Genomic DNA, 16,709 nt, shown 5'->3' on the forward strand with positions numbered 1-16,709 from the left:
CCCACGCAGATACGCCCCTGCTCCCAACCACCAGCCCCACCTCCCAACCACTGGCTCTGGCACAGACCGTATAAGTCTGCCTAGCACTATCCCTGCCTCCCAACCACCAGTCCCGCTTCCCACCACCGGCTCTGGCACAGGCGCCTACCCGGTTAGTGCGCACGCTGATTGTAGGTGTGTTAAAGATGCTGACATGTCTTAGTAAACAAGGCCCTAAAACTTAGCAGTTTACTATCAAAAAGATCTTAATTTCTTTGCTGTCAAGTTTTAGGGCTTATATGAGTGACTTTTTAAAAATATTTGATTTCTACACTAATTATTTTAGTTGTAATTCTGATCTGTTTAAAGTATGCAGTGAGAGAGGTGGAATATTTAAAATAAGCTGCGAGTTGGATATCAAACAGAAATCCCTCTTCTGGAAATCATTCCATACGAACCTGAAAGATTTCAGTTTTAGTCCTACACCAAAAATATATATATTTTTTCCTCTGAGCCACAGAGGTAAAAGATTCCATCAGTATGGGCTGACAAACCTAAAGGCTGTGTGCGTGTAAGTGAGAGAGGTTGGGGGGGACTGGGTGTTTGGGGGTGAATGTCTGTGTGGTGGTGGAAATGAAAACGGTAACGGAATTCAAACATGCGTGGGATAAGCATAAAGGAATCCTGTGCCGAAGGAATGGATCCTCAGGAGCTTAGTCAAGATCGGGAGGCAGGGCTGGTGGTTGGGAGGCGGGGATAGGGCTGGGCAGACTTATACGGTCTGTGCCAGAGCCGGTGGTGGGAAGCGGGACTGGTGGTTGGGAGGTGGGGATAGTGCTGGACAGACTTGTACGGTCTGAGCCGGGGTTGGGAGGCAGGGCTGGGGAGGTGAGGATAGTGCTGGGCAAACTTATACGGTCTGTGCCTGTGCCAGAGCCGGTGGTTGGGAGGTGGGGCTGGTGGTTGGGAGGCGGGGATAGTGCGGGGCAGACTTATACGGTCTGTGCCCTGAAAAGCACAGGTACAAATCAAAGTAGGGTATACACAAAAAGCAGCAAATATGTGTTATCTTGTTGGGCAGACTGGATGGACCGTGCAGGTCTTTTTCTGCCGTCATCTACTATGTTACTATGTTACTATGTATAAGTCTGCCCAGCACTATCCCCACCTTTATATTATTGCATCAAGATATGGTTGCATTAATGCATTATGGTAATGTACCAGGCATGACTGCTATGCTGCTGCGATCTCAGAGTGCTGAAAATAATAGAACCACACTCCCACCAATAATAAAGCTCTATCTAAGTGCCACTACTTTGGCGCATTATGGAAAAAGGACTTTACCTGATATTTGTGCAACAGGCCAAAATCAAGTAGGTCACAAAGAAGACACCACTGAGAGGGAAGAGAAAGAAAGAACTAGTTAATGAATCTGTTGCTGGTTTTACTGGATGGACAATGGCAGCACAGGTAGGAAGGCTCAGAATAAGTCATGATGGTTTTTTGTGGCCCACAAGAACATAAGCATTGCCATACTGGGACAGACTGATGGTCCATCAAGACCAGTATACTGTTTCTAACAGTGGGCAATCCAGGTCACAAGTACCTGGCAAGATCCCAAAACAGTAAAACAGATTTTATGCTGCTTATCCTAGAATTAAGCAGTGGATTTTCCCAGTGGCATAGGAAGGGGGGGCAGGGGGGGTGGTCCGCCCCGGGTGCACGCCGCTGGGGGGTGTCTGGCTCCGCGCTGGTGCACTGCCCTCTCTGCCCCGGAACAGGTTACTTCCTGTTCCGGGACAGAGAGAGCAGTGAACAAGCGCGGAGCCGACACACCCCAGCAACATGCAGTCGGGGCAGATCGGCCCTCCCGCCCATCTCTCGCCGCAGGTATGCGCTCCGGGGGGGGGGGGGGGAGTGTGCTCCAGCGGGAGCAGGGTGCGCCGTGCTGCACCCGGGGGGGGGGGGGGGTGTCAGCTCTCCTCGCTACGGCTCTGGATTTTCCACAAGTCCATCTTAACAATAGCTTATGGACTTTTCTTTTAGGAAAATATCCAAACCTCTTTAAAACCCTGCCAAGCTAGCTGCTTTTACCAAGGGCCCTGTTTAGTAAGCTGCCCTTTAGGCACACTAACTTTTAGCGTGCGCTAACACTAGAGATACCCATAGGAAAATATGGGTATCTCTAGCATTAGCGTGTGCTAAAAAGTTAGCGTGCCTACAGCGTGGCTTAGTAAACAGGGCCTCAAATTTTCTGGTAACAAATTCCAGAGTTTAAATACATGTTGAGTTTGTTTTAAATTTACCACTTAGTAGATTAATTGCATGCTCTCTAGTCCTAGTATTTTTGGAAAGAGTAAACAAGCAATTCACGTCTACCCATTCCACTCCACTCAGTATTTTATAGACCTCTATCATATCTCCCCTCAGCCATCTCTTCTCCAAGCTGATGAGCCCTGGCTGCTTTAGCCTTTCCTTGTAAGGACATCATCTCATTCCCTTTATCTTTTTTGTTGCCCTTTCTGTACCTTATCTCATTTTGATATATCTTTTTTGAGATGCAGTGACCGGAATTGCACACAGCATTCGAGGTGCGGTCACACCATGGACAGATACAGAGGCATTGTAACATTCTCTTTGTCATTTTCCATTCCTTTCCTAATAATTCCTAACATTCTATTTGCTTTCTTATACGCCGGATAAGATTTAACTAATGATGCTGCCATGCAGGAGCTTTCCAGACCACAAAATGTATGTTTGAATCTGATACAAATTTCCAGAGTCCCAGGGCTGTTTCTATCACTTGTTATGCTGATATTGGAATTTGGAGACTGGCATGGAAGCTGCAGGCAGGATCAACTAGGAAACCTCTGGTGACATTAGCTGGCTGCACCATTCCTTCCTTCCCTTTTTGGATGCCAAGCTAGAGGTGCTTAAATTGCAAGTTCCCTATATCCAGACCTAAACATAAACATAATGATCATTCTTTCAAGTTCATAAGAACATGAGACATGTAACACTGAGTCAGACCTACAGGCCTTTGAGCCCAGTATCATATCTCCAGCACTGGTTAATCTGAATTGTTTGGAAGCTGTGCTCAGCATTCCTGATTGAGATTCATTCACCTTCACTCCCGGCAGCCAGGAAAAAGAATCTGCAGCCACCTAATGGTTAGTGCAGTGTGTTAAGATCTTGGGGAACTGGGCTCAATTCTTACTGCAGCTTCTTTGGACCCTGGGCAAGTTGCTTAACCCTCCATTGCTCCAGGTACAAAACTTAGATTGTGAGTCCATTAGGGACAGAGAAAGTACCTGCATATAATAAATGTAAAGTGCTTTAGTTGTAAAACAGAAAGGAAGTATATCAAATTAATGATCCTTTACCCTTTAGGAGGGAAATTCAATAAAGGTTGCCAAAAGTTGGGCACAGAGATGATGCATGCTAAGGTCAAATTCTATAACAGCAGTTCCACATGGAGCTGCCTTTGCAGACTACAAGTTTAAATCAACATTATCGCGCCTAACATTAGGTGCAAGCACTTTCTCCAGCCAAAGGCTGGTGTAAATGCTGGTGCTGAAGTCCCAGGAGTTAGGTGCAGTAATGGTAGTATTCTATAACCCTGTGCCCAATTTCCAGGCATGCACTCAATCTACCCATGCCCCTCCTATGGTCACACCCAGTTTTGAGATAAGCACAATGGAAATTAGATGCAAGGGTTATAGAATAGGGCATAAGGCATTTCTGCATATAACTACTAACTGGCTCCAATTAATGCTTGTTAAGGTCAATTGATTTATCCAGAGCACCAATTAAGAGCTAATTAACCTATTAAGTTATGCACAGAAATAGAAACTGCATGTGGAAATCAGCGCCTAACTTGGGCACCATGTATAGAACCTGGGAGTACATAGCTAATAATTGTTAGCAGACTTATCCTTCAGAAAATTCTGCAGGACACAAAAGATATCTTGGAATCCCTATGGATAGAAATTTCATGTGAAAAGGGGAAAAGGACAGTGATAGGACTACCATCCACCTGGCCAGAATGAACAGACAGATGCAGAAATGCTAGTGGAAATTAAGGAGGTAAAATTTCTTGATAAAATCTTGGACTGCTTTATAGAGCAGCTTGTTCAGCAACCACAAGAAGGAGAACAATTATAGACCTTGACCTTAGTGGAGCCTCAGATGTCATACTCAGGTCCATCACAGCAGTATGCAGGTACCTGTCAGTTTTAGTGGGTGCAGTGCAATTCAGGCAGGCGGACCCAGGCCCATCCCCCCCATCTGTTACGTTTGTGGAGGAAACAGTGAGCCCTCCCAAACCCACCAGAAACCCACTGTACCCACATCTAGGTGCCCCCTTCACCCTTAAGGGCTATGGTAATGGTGTACAGTTGGGGGTAGTGGTTTTTGTTTTTTTGGGGGGGGAGGGGCTCCGCACACAAGGTAAGGGAGCTATGTACCTGGGAGCAATTTATGAAGTCCACTGCAGTGCCCTCTAGGGTGCCCGGTTTGTGTCCTGGCATGTCAGGGGGACCAGGGCACTACAAATGCTGGCTCCTCCCATGACCAAATGGCTTGCATTTGGTTGTTTCTGAGATGGACGTCCTTGGTTTCCATTATCGCTGAAAATCAGCAACGACCAAGTCTAGGGACGACCATCTCTAAGGATGACCAAATTTCAGGATTTGGGCATCCCTGACCGTATTAGCGAAACAAAACATGGACGTCCATCTTGTTTTGAAAATACGGGTTTCCCCGCCCCTGGATGGAGACGTTTTGCGAGGACGTCCAAATCGAAACGAGGACATCCCTTTCGATTATGCCCCTCTTTGTCATCATGTAAATTACTTTTTTTCACTCTGTTATAATGTAAGCCACATTGAACCAAACATGTTTTGGATAATGCAGGATATTTAAAAAAATGAATATATGAAAAATGAAATGAAATACATGGGAAGATATCTGGCAGCTCTCCTTCAGCCATTTGAATCCCAAGTGGCCCTGACTTAAAAAGTAGTGAACACCACTGTGTTATACCAGGAAGGGAATGACCGAAGCTAGTACAGAAATGAAGGTCAAAGAACAAATACTCACTACGAAGCAAGGTACCAGGCTGGGTTGGACTGGACATATCCTTTTACTGGCTCACTGCAAGAGACAAGAGAGAGCAGAGTGTAGAAAATTAGAACTCAAGAGAAGCTGTTATGAAGAGAAGAATCAGCAGTCAGGACTTCATGAGAAAACTGCAATTTCCACATCACAAGCTATACAGAAAGCCATTAACATTTGGGTTACTGTATCCCCACATCTTGGTTTCTCCCTAAATAGGTATTAGATATGAGTGAACACTGTTCTCCTAGGGCAAACTGGAAAGAGACTAGTGCTTACAAGTGGATGATGTCATCTGATGAAGCCCAGAACAAAGCAGTGTAAAGGAACCTTAAGAGTTTCCAGAATGCTCTGACAAGCAGGTGATGGAGTTCCGCTGTTGGATCACTGTTGAGGGTCACCCCCTGTTTCAGTTCACACCTTTTCTGTACAGCCTGACATGTATTTTTCCATGGGTTATGAGTATCTGAAAGATGTCTTCAAAAATTATCTTTTCATCCTGGACCAAACTGTGGCCATGCAAAAAAAAAAAAAAAAGGAACTTCACAAATGAGAGACATCTTAGCTAAAGTTTTCTATATTTTCCTTCATTTTTGCATGGCTGCAACCTGCACCATTACTGCTGCATCATGTCACTGGTTGACATCATTAACATCAAGCTATTTGAATTTGCTATAGATATTTTTCTTCTGATGTCCCTCCCAATAGCCAAAGAAACCCAGTAGCTTCAGAAAGTGTGCCCACTGCAGTAAAACAATGTCAGATTCCAATACCCAGACCTTGTAGTTCTCATGGTGCAATCACAATGGGGCCACATTCAAAATTAGTTATAAGCTCACCAGAGGCTAGCGAACATGTGGAGGGGCATTTAAAAAAAAAAAACAGTCCTAAGTCCAAAAAAACTTCCTTTTCATGACATTCAAACGCCCTCCCTCTCTGTCCATCTCACAGCCATAATCAAAGAGGAAAAACAGCTAGCTTTCCTGTTCAATTACAAGATGGACGTTTTTGTACTGAAAACATCCATAACAAATAGCCATTTTCCCAAAGTGAAAGGTCCAACTTTTGAATGACAAAAAAATCAGGGACATGAAGGTCTGTCTAGCATCATTTTAAAAAACTATGGCTAGCTAGACATCTCTGCAGAACAAAGGAGTAGCCTACTGATTCAGTGGCCTATAAACCAAGGGATACAGGTTCAAACTACACTATAACAATTGTTTTGTAATTGTGATCTCTCCAGGACCTGAAAAATACCTACTGTACCTGAATGTACACCATTTCAATAGCCTTCAGGCTTGCAGATGTCATATCTTTAGGTATATTTCTGTTTCTGGAAGGCTCAGAAATAGAAAAACAAAAACAAAAAAAAAAGGTAATGTGAGACTTGAATGTAGGTCCCTTGGTCATTGAACTACCACTAGGCTACTTCTCTGAACCTGGGGAACCGGATTCCATTCCTACTGCAGTTCCTTGTTAACATCAAGCTATTTGATGTTCCATTGCCCCACATACAAAGAAGTACCTTTATATATAGCATTTTGAATGTAGCTACAAAAATCAGGGAAAGGCAGTATATCAAGTCCCCTTTCCCTTTCCTGCTGCTTTCTTCAGAATGGGTATAATACCTGCAGCTGACAAACAGCCTGGGTTTCCTTTCCAGTTTTGCTTTCAGAGGAAAGGGAGGCAGGCAGCAACCAATGCTTTAATCCCTCCAGTGGTCAGCTGCTCAAATAGAGCAACCTTTTGTAACCTGGAGGTGACTAAAACAGGTCTAGATAAAAATGTCCTTCTTTTTAGACATGGACATTTCTTCCCATTTGAAAATCCCTATTGGGCATCCTTTGAAAATCCCTGCTCCTTGTGACTTTGGGCATGTCAAGGGGCATTTTTGGATATGATATCTAAGTCTGGACGTTTTTTGTAAAACGTCCAAAATCAGAACAGGAAAGGTGATTTTCTACAAAAAAAAAAAAGTCTATCTTTTCCTTTTGAAAATGCTGTTTGGAAAAATGTCTTGTGATTTGGATGTTTTATTTTTTGGTACATTTTCAAACAAATACATCCAAATACAAAACGTACAAAATACACAAGAAAATCCATAATAAAGTGAAACCATTCACATGTTCTAAGTGTGGTAAAAGTTTTGGTTGTAATGTAAATCTCAAAGTGCATCAGAAAGTCCACACGGGACAGAAACCATTTGCATGTATAGAGTCTGGTAAAAGCTTTGGTCAGAAGGTAAACCTCACAATACACCACAGAATACACACAGGAGTGAAACCATTAACATGTCCTGAGTGTGGTAAAAGCTTTGGTTGGAAAGAAACCCTCACACGGCATCAGAGAATCCACACAGGGATGAAATCATTTACATGCACTGAGGAGGTAAAAGCTTCAGTTGCATTGGGACAGGTAATTAGGGAATGTACACTCTTGCTATGAAGTATTTAGATATATATAACAAGACCTCCTTTTTATCTATAGATCTGAATTCAAAGCCCAAATCTACTGATAAACAATAGACACAAGGCTCAGATGTTATAAAAAAATAGAAAGCTTGGTATCAGGTAGAATAGTGGAAAATGACATCCCAGGAAAACAATAGGGCATCCTTGGGGGCACTGCAGTGGACTTTATAAAATGCTCCCAGGTACACATCTAACCATTGCTCCCTTACTTTGTCTGCTGAGCCCACCCAAAACACACTACCCCCAACTGTACACCACTACCATAGCCCGAAGAGAGCACTGGTGGGTTTTGGAGGGCTCACAGTTTCCTCCACAAGTGTAACAAGTAGGGGGAGGTAGGAGCCTGGATCCACCTGTCTGCAGTGCACTGCACCACTACTAGACTACTCCAGGGACCTGCATGCTATTCTAATTGTCCTGAGTATAACATCTGAGGCTGGCAAGTAATATTTTTAATCACATTTTCTGGGGGTGGGAGGGGGATAGTGACCACTGGGGGAGTAAGGGGAGGTGATCCCCGAGTCCCTCCAGTGGTCATCTAGTCATTTGGGGCACCTCTTGTGTACAGTAGAGGAGTAGCCTAGTGGTTAATACAGCAGACTTTGATCCTGGGGAAGTGGGTTCAGTTCACACTGCAGCTATTCGCTATAAAAACAGGTCTAGCACACAACATCTTGGGTGTCTTTGTTTTGTTCCATTATTGCTGAAAGACATCCATGTCTTAGGAACGCCCAAGTCCTGCCTTGAACACGCCTCTGGCACACCCCCTTGAGATTTGGACATTCTTCTGACGGACTTCAGAGAACGACATCCTAAAAGAGGTTTTGATAATACTGATTTGGACATTTCTGTGAGATTAATATCCAAATGCTGACTTACGTCACTGCCTGAGAATGGTGCATAGTAAGATGTGCACTGAAATACAAATTGATGCCAATTAGCACCCAGTTATCGGCACTAATTGAATTGTGAGCCAGTTTAGTTTGGTGCACATCTTGAACTGGCGTCCAAATATTTTGGGAGCCATATATAGAATCCAGGAGTATCTGGATAAACTATGAATTTAGATTAGGTCTGCTGTTCAGCAGGCCTTAATTAAATGTATAGCAGTGACAGCACTAACTGCATTGTACAGATTCAACGCCAATGACTATATTTCTAGCAGTTCTGAATATATATATATTCATTTAAATGCCAAACACCAACTTTTTAATTAATGCATTGGCCGTCGTTACTGAATATTGAACCCAGTATTGCAGCTCGATAAAAGAAGATAACTATAGATCTTGACAGCTGCCAAGAACCCAAGGAGAGGATCTTTGGCTTGTATAAATCTGATCCAGGTATATCGGCCTTCCTGGCATTGACTTCCAGAAACCCTAAAGCTGACTCAGAAGCTGTGGATGCATCAATATTTAGAAAACATTGTTTTCCTTTGAAGTCCAGCATTGGTGGAGGTCACTGTGAGGGACTGAGTGATGTAGGGGTAGGAAACACCCCCTCACTGGTGTGCAAACTAATGATAATAACGCTGTCTCAGTATTATGAAGAGACCTAAACATGAATTGTAATGAACTAAGGCAATCATACAACTATAGAAAATTAGATAGCATTTCTGAAACAACATTTTTGAAAGCAATGGTACATTTTGCAAAGGTACCAGCATCAAGAGGCACTGATGTGGTTCATCAAGTGAATGCAAAGAAGCATCCACACCGGTCCCTGTTGGTGCATGATGCCAAGATCATGGAGATCTTGGTGGCTACCATACTGCTTCTCAAGCATTCCAGAAGAGAGGACTGCTCATACTCAAGCAGATCTAGTGGGATCACATCAGGCTTCAAAGGCCTGGGTTCCAACCAATGAGTCACCTCACCTCTCCTCCTGCAAGCCAAGCAGCCTTATCACTGGCAGTGTTCAAGGAGGAGGTGGACAGGAAAATCTAGGAGAAGTTGAACTACTGTCTAGTAATCATCACTGCACAGTGCTGAATACTGTCACAGCTCTGTTGTGCCTCCCACCCCAATGCACCTTTTTCCCTGTCAGGTCCCACGGCGCTCCCTGGGGTGGCAGTCCGCATCCTTGCAGCTCCTCCACTGTTGGCTGACGCCAGCTTCCGGTGTTTGGGACTGGCGGCAGGAAGCTCCGTACCCACAGGGGATGCCTGCACTTCAGGGTTAGGTCTGATTTAAGAAAGGCCCTGGCATTCCCTCAATGCCTTCACAACAGGTCTCCAGAAGATGTGTCACCTTCGGTTCAAGCCTTGCCTCATGTGTCTCCTAGTTCCAGCCTTGCCTGCCTTGTCTCCAAGTTCCAGCTGTCTGTGTTTCCATCTCCAGCCCAGCCTCATCTCCTGTCTAGCCCAGTTGTGCCTCATCTTGCCTGGCCTTGTCTGGATCCAGTTCTTGCCCTGCTTGCCTTGCCTTGTCTGGATTCAGTTCTTGCCTTTTCGATCTTCCTTGTCCTGTCTAGTCTTGACTGCCTTGTTGTGCCTAGCCTTGTCTATCTTGTCCTGCCTAGCCCTGTCTGCCTTGTCCTGACTAACCCTGTCTGCTAAGTCCTGCCTGTCTTGTCTCCCGCCCAAGCCCTGTCTCCAGTTCAAGCCCTGTCTACCTTGTCTCCAGTTCAAGTCCCGCCTGCCAAACCTTGACTACTCTGCCTGTCTTCAGACTGAGCCTACCTTGCCTAGTAGTTTGCCTATGCTGTGCCTAGCCTGAATGACTTGCCTGCCATCAGCCAGTTTTTGGATACAGCCCAAGGGCTCAGTTCCTCTGAGTCCATGAGAAATACATTGACACTAATGCAGAAAGAGCACTAATTTTGATCCTGGAAACCATAACAATGCCTGGAAGCATGACATAGATGCTAGTGCCTCGAAGAGCACTGGGATTGATACCAGCTGCTCCAAAATCCATCTCCAGTGTGTTGGGAAAGGAAGCCCCAAGACATTGGTTTGTATAGGGGTCTAGGCCCCAACAGGCAAGAAGAATCCTCACAGAGACCTTGACTGCCAGCCGAGCACATACTCAGATAACTTCATTAGAAAATTTTCATGAATCAGAGTCTGATAAATCCTGGGGGTACACTTATGGACCTGAGAACTATTCTGATCAAGAAGAGACAACAAGTTTGCCCTCAGACCCCTTTTCTCCTGGAAGAAATTTCCTATACACAGGCTTTATCAGGAAAACAGCAGAAAACATTCCATTTCACAGAAGAAAAGGGATGAAAAAAGGGCATATGTTCTGGACTTCCTACAATTTGTCAACCCCCTTCAACCTTTTGAAATCAAGGACCATGCTCTTTACTCATAATACTGTTGTAGAAGATTGGGAGAAAGCCAATTGTCTTAAGTTTGTTTTCTAGTTAAAGATGGTGATTTATAGTTATTTGATTGAAAGGACTGTAACTATTAATGTCTGTTAATGTAATAGGGTCTGTGATATGTTAATGTAAATTCCTTCTAATGTGAAGACTGGGAGACTGGGCATCCAAATGGCAGATGACGTTTAATGTGAGCAAGGTTCCACATTAGGAGTCACCAACCAGGAAAGGGATCTACAGTAGGTGTCATCGTTGATGATACACTGAAACTCTCTGCTCAGTGATCGGCAGCTAAGAAAGCAAATAGAATGTTAGGTGTTATTAGGAAAGGAATGGAAAACAAAAAATGAGGATGTTATAATGTCTTTGTATCGCTCTATGTTGCAACTGCACCTTGAATACTGTGTGCAATTCTGGTCACCACGTTTCAAAAAAGATATAGTGGAATTAGAAAAGGTACAGAGAAGGGTGACGAAAATGATAAAGGAGATGGGTAAAGCAGCTAGGGCTCTTCAGCTTAGAGAAAATACAGCTGAGGGGAGATACGATAGAGGTCTATAAAATAATGAGTGGAGTTGATCAGGTAGATGTGAATCACTTATTTACTCTTTCCAAAAATACTAGGACTAGGGGGCACGCACTAAAGTTACAAAGTAGTAAATTTGTAACTCCAACAAATATGTAGTAAAAGCAGTTAGCTTAGCGGGGTTTAAAAAAAGGTTTGGACAGCTTCCTAAAAGAAAAGTCCATAAGCCATTATTAGGGGAATAGGGGATGGGACTTGATATACTGCTTTTCTGTGGTTACGATCTAAGCGGTTTACATATTATACATAGATACTTATGAAGATGGACTTGGGAAAAATCTACTACTTATTTCAAGGATAAGCAGCATAAAATGTATTGTACTATTTTGGGATCTTGCCAGGTACTTGTAACCTGGATTGGCCACTGTTGGAAACAGGATGCTGGGCTTGATGCATCTTAGGTCTGTCCCAGTATGGCAACACTTATGTTCTTATCCACTTTGTAACAATTGTTAAAAGTGGAACAGAAGTCTATAAATAGGGCCGGCATTAGGGGTGGGCAAACAGGGCAATTGTCCTGGGCTCCCGTGTTACTAGGAACCCTAATCCTGCTAAATTTGAAAGAGGGACAAGTTTTGGGCTCCCCTCTCTAGGGTCTGCCCTGAGCCCCATCATATCTAGCACCAGCCGTTTGTAAATACAATACAATACAATCCAGCTGTGTATTCTATTAGTCTTCTTGGTACTCAAGATTCATATTTCAGACTCCGTTAAGATTCTTGGAGTTACTTTTGACTCTGGTCTTACTTTTCATTTTCATATCTCTACTACAGTAAATAAATTAACACAAGTCAGCCTCCAATCCTTGCAGATTACTTGACTTCCTATTCTTCTAGCCGCCCTCTTCAATCTTCACAGCAACATCTTCTATCTGTTCCTTCCTTTTATACAATTTTTTTGAGTGTTTTTCGGAAATCAGTGTTCAATGTAGTAATGTCCTATCTTTTGGAATACTCTTCTCCTTAGATTACATATGTTGCACTCTCATTCAGAATTTAAGGCAGCCCTAAAAACTCACCTATTTTGAGTCCGCCTCCTGAACTTTTGGCCTGACCCCTTTTACTGCCCTTGATTTTTGGGGGCCTTTGTTTGGTGCACTTAGTCCTGCTAGTCCTGCTGCTTTTAGATTCTAGTTGCTCTCGTGTGGATAGATAGTTTTCTGATCTTTTTTCTGCTTTTCTATTTGAATTGTAGTTCTTTTCATTACTGTGCTTCTCCTGTTATTTGCACATTGTAAACTGCTAAGATGGTACGCTCCCTGTGGTAATATCTAATATAATAAAACGCACCATGAACTTTCTAATGAGGACAACGTTCTGAAGTCACTCAAACATTTCTTAGGGTTTGTGGATTCGTGGTGTGAAGCCAGCCAGGCTGCCAGCCGTCTCTGCCCCGCCCTCGCGTCAAACGTCATGACGTCCAGGGCAAACGTCATGACGTCGATGGCGCAAAAAAAAAAAACGCAGCGTCAGGGAAGGAGGCGGCGCTCCCGACGTCTCTAGCCTTCCCTTCGCTGTGTTCCGCCTTCTTCTGACGTCAAGGATGACGTCAGAAGAAGGCGGAACACAACGAAGGGAAGGCTAGACGTCGGGAGCGCCGCCTCCTTCCCTGACGCTGCGCTGCTGGAACCGCTGCCACGGAGGTAAATTTAAAAAAAAAAAAGGGATGTAGGGGGAAGAGAAGAGGGTGGGCAGTTGAACAATGGGAGCGGGAGGGCAGAGGAGAAACGACAGCAAGGATGCGAAGGGGGGGGGAAGAAGGGGGCGGGACATGCTGGGACATGGGAGACAGAAGAGCATGGATGCGAGGGGGGGTCATGGAAGGGAGAGAGGGGAATTGCTGGAAAAGGATGAATGGAGGGGGCAGGGGACAGAGAAGCATGGATGGGCATGGATTGAGATGGCAGGGCTCAGGGTGAGAGGGGAATTGATGGAAAAGGATGAATGGAGGGGGCAGGGGACAGAGAAGCATGGATGGGCATGGATTGAGATGGCAGGGCTCAGGGTGAGAGGGGAATTGCTGTAAAAAGGATGAATGGAGGGAGCAGGGGACAGAGAAGCATGGATGGGCATGGATTGAGATGGCAGGGCACAGGGAGAGAGGGGAATTGCTGGAAAATGATGAATGGAGGGGGCAGGGGACAGAGAAGCATGGATGGGCATGGATTGAGATGGCAGGGCTCAGGGAGAGAGGGAAATTGCTGGAAAAGGATGAATGGAGGGGGCAGGGGACAGAGAAGCATGGATGGGCATGGATTGAGATGGCAGGGCTCAGGGAAAGAGGGGAATTGCTGGAAAAGGATGAATGGAGGGGGCAGGGGACAGAGAAGCATGGATGGGCATGGATTGAGATGGCAGGGCTCAGGGAGAGAGGGGAATTGCTGGAAAAGGATGAATGCAGGGGGCAGGGGACAGAGAAGCATGGATGGGCATGGATTGAGATGGCAGGGCTCAGGGAGAGAGGGGAATTGCTGGAAAAGGATGAATGGAGGGGGCAGGGGACAGATGGGCATGGATTGGGAGGGCAAGCCTCACACTCTCTCTCTCTCATATACAATGTCTTTCTGACTCTCACTCTCACACACTCTGTTTCACAATGTATCACATTCACTCTCTATGTGCCACACAGTCACTCACACACTCGCTTGGTCTCATACACTCACTCTCACAGAGAATCTGTGTCTCACACACACTCTCTCTCTCGCACACACACACACACTCTCACACTGTGTCTCACATACACACTTGCACACACTCTCATTCTCACACACACACTCTCACAAACACACTCACACCCAGACTCACTCTCTCTCTCACACACACACACTCACACTTTCACTCTGACTCTCACACAGTCACTCTCACATACACTCTCCCAAACATACACACTCCGAGGAAAACCTTGCTAGCGCCCGTTTCATTTGTGTCAGAAACGGGCCTTTTTTACTAGTATCAAATAAAGATGAACTTGAACTCCCTAAGGATGCACAGCTAAGAAAGCAGGAAACTTTGTCACTCCAGCCATCTGTCAAGAAGAAGATAGACTCCATACTTTGCATCTAGAGGCTCCCAGAATCTAAAATCAGCAACTATCTCAGCACATATTACTAATTAATCCACCTCAAGAAGGCCAAAAGGATGAGGACCCTGTCCTCGGTAATTGGTAGAAGCTATGCTCGCACCCTGAACCATCTTGGAAGGTACATTTATTTCCTGAATAGCTTCTTACCAGCTCTTCTAGAGTCAATACACATGAAGCATCCTGAACAGGGTACAGGATCTATCAGAATATCTTCCTCAGGGGACTACAGAACACTCCATGAAGTTACATAATAGATTTAAAACAAATAAAGATATTTTTTCACTCAACACATAGTTAAGCTCTGGAACTCACTAATGCAGAATGTGGTAAAAGCATTGTGTAGCTTTATTTTTAAAAGTTTGGACAAAACGTTTGGGAAAAAAGGCCATAAACTCTTAAAGTAGTCCTTGGAAAGCCACTGCTTATCCCTGGGGTTAGTAGCATAGAACTTTGCTACTTTTTGTGACTCTACCAGGTGCCTGTGACCTGGAGTGTCCACTGTTAGAAACAGGATGCTGCGCTAGATGGACCTTTGATCTGACCCAGTACAGAAACTCTTATGTATGATGACTCTTTTTAGTGCATTATTTCTAGCAAAAAAGGTGCTGTTACTCAGTACCCCCCCCCCCCCCCAAAAAAAAAGCCCTGCTCTTATGAGAAATGTGATGACCTTATTACACTTGTGGGTGAGGGTAAGACATATACAAACCACACAGTAGGTCAACTTATAAAAGCTTCAGACCCAAAATATAATGTACAGGAAAAAGCATGCTGATATGACCTACTATGAGGGAGAACTTCTTTAGACATAAAATCAAAGAAGCAGTAGATAACATAGTAACATAGTAACATAGTAGATGACGGCAGAAAAAGACCTGCACGGTCCATCCAGTCTGTCCAACAAGATAACTCATATATGCTACTTTTTGTGTATACCCTGCTTTGATTTGTACTTGTGCTCTTCAGGGCACTGACCATATAAGTCTGCCCAGCACTATCCCCGCCTCCCAACCACCAGCCCCGCCTCCCAACCACCGGCTCTGGCACAGACCGTATAAGTCTGCCCAGCACTATCCCCGCCTCCCAACCACCAGCTCTGGCACAGACCGTATAAGTCTGCTCAGCACTATCCCTGCCTCCCAATTCCTGGGTGGTGACTCCTAATGTGGAACCTTGCATCACGTAGCTATAGTTTTGGGTTCCTCTTTCCCAGATGCATCACTTTGCACTTATATTAAATATGGTCTTCCAGTCTCGTAAGGTCTTCTTACAATTCTCTTGCGATTTAACAACTTTGAATAATTTTGTATCATCAGCAAATTGAATTACCTCCCTAGTTATTCCCATCTCTAGATCATTTATAAATATGTTAAAAAGCAGCGGTCCCAGCACAAACCTCTAGGGAACCCCACTATCTATCCTTAGCCATTGAGAATATTGATCATTTAACCCTACTCTCTGTTTTCTATCTTTTAACCAGTTGTTAATCCACAATAGGACATTACCTCCTATCCCATGACTTTCTAATTTCTTCGGGAGTCTTTCATGAGGTACTTTGTCAAATGCCTTTTGAAAATCCAGATACACAATATCGTCTAGCTCATCTTTATCCATGTGCTTATTCACCCCTTCAGAGAAATGTAGCAGATTGGTGAGGCAAGATTTTCCATTACTAAATCCATGTTGGCTTTGTCTTATTAATATATACTTATTTATAAGCTCTGTAATTTTGTTCTTTATAATAGACTTTACCATTTTGCCTGGCACTGATGTCAGGCTCACTGGTCTATCATTTCTTGGATCACCTCTGGAACCCTTTTAAAAAAATTGGCATTAGATTGGCTACCCTAAAATAAAGCATGGTACTGTAAGTTTGGAAAGATAAATTACATATTACTAACAATAGCTCTGCAAGTTAATTTTTCAATTCTATCAGTACTCTGAGATGTATACCATCCAGTCCAGGCGATTTGCTGCTCTTCAATTTGTCAAATTGCCCTATTACATCTTCCATAGATTTGTTTCAGTTTTGTCTGACACATTAGCATTGAATATGATTTCTGGCACTGGTATCTCTCTCACATCTTCCTCAGTGAAGACTGAAGCAAAGAATTCATTTAATCTCTCCATTATGGCTTTGTCCTTCTTGAGTC

The 16,709-nt window shown here is 44.1% G+C and overlaps 1 protein-coding gene across 1 annotated transcript in view; it reads right to left on the minus strand.

Moving 5' to 3' along the window:
* Nucleotides 1-16,709, minus strand: part of FAIM2 (Fas apoptotic inhibitory molecule 2) — a 147,091-nt gene that overhangs the window by 71,383 nt on the left and 58,999 nt on the right. The window contains exons 5-6 of the mRNA XM_030195455.1: nucleotides 5,080-5,133; nucleotides 1,324-1,374 (exon numbers count right to left, since the gene is read on the minus strand). Coding sequence (XP_030051315.1) covers nucleotides 1,324-1,374; nucleotides 5,080-5,133 — 105 coding nt within the window. The remainder of the gene's footprint in view (nucleotides 1-1,323; nucleotides 1,375-5,079; nucleotides 5,134-16,709) is intronic.

This window comes from Microcaecilia unicolor, chromosome 3 (assembly GCF_901765095.1).
Source record: "Microcaecilia unicolor chromosome 3, aMicUni1.1, whole genome shotgun sequence".
Taxonomy (NCBI): Eukaryota; Metazoa; Chordata; class Amphibia; order Gymnophiona; family Siphonopidae; genus Microcaecilia; species Microcaecilia unicolor.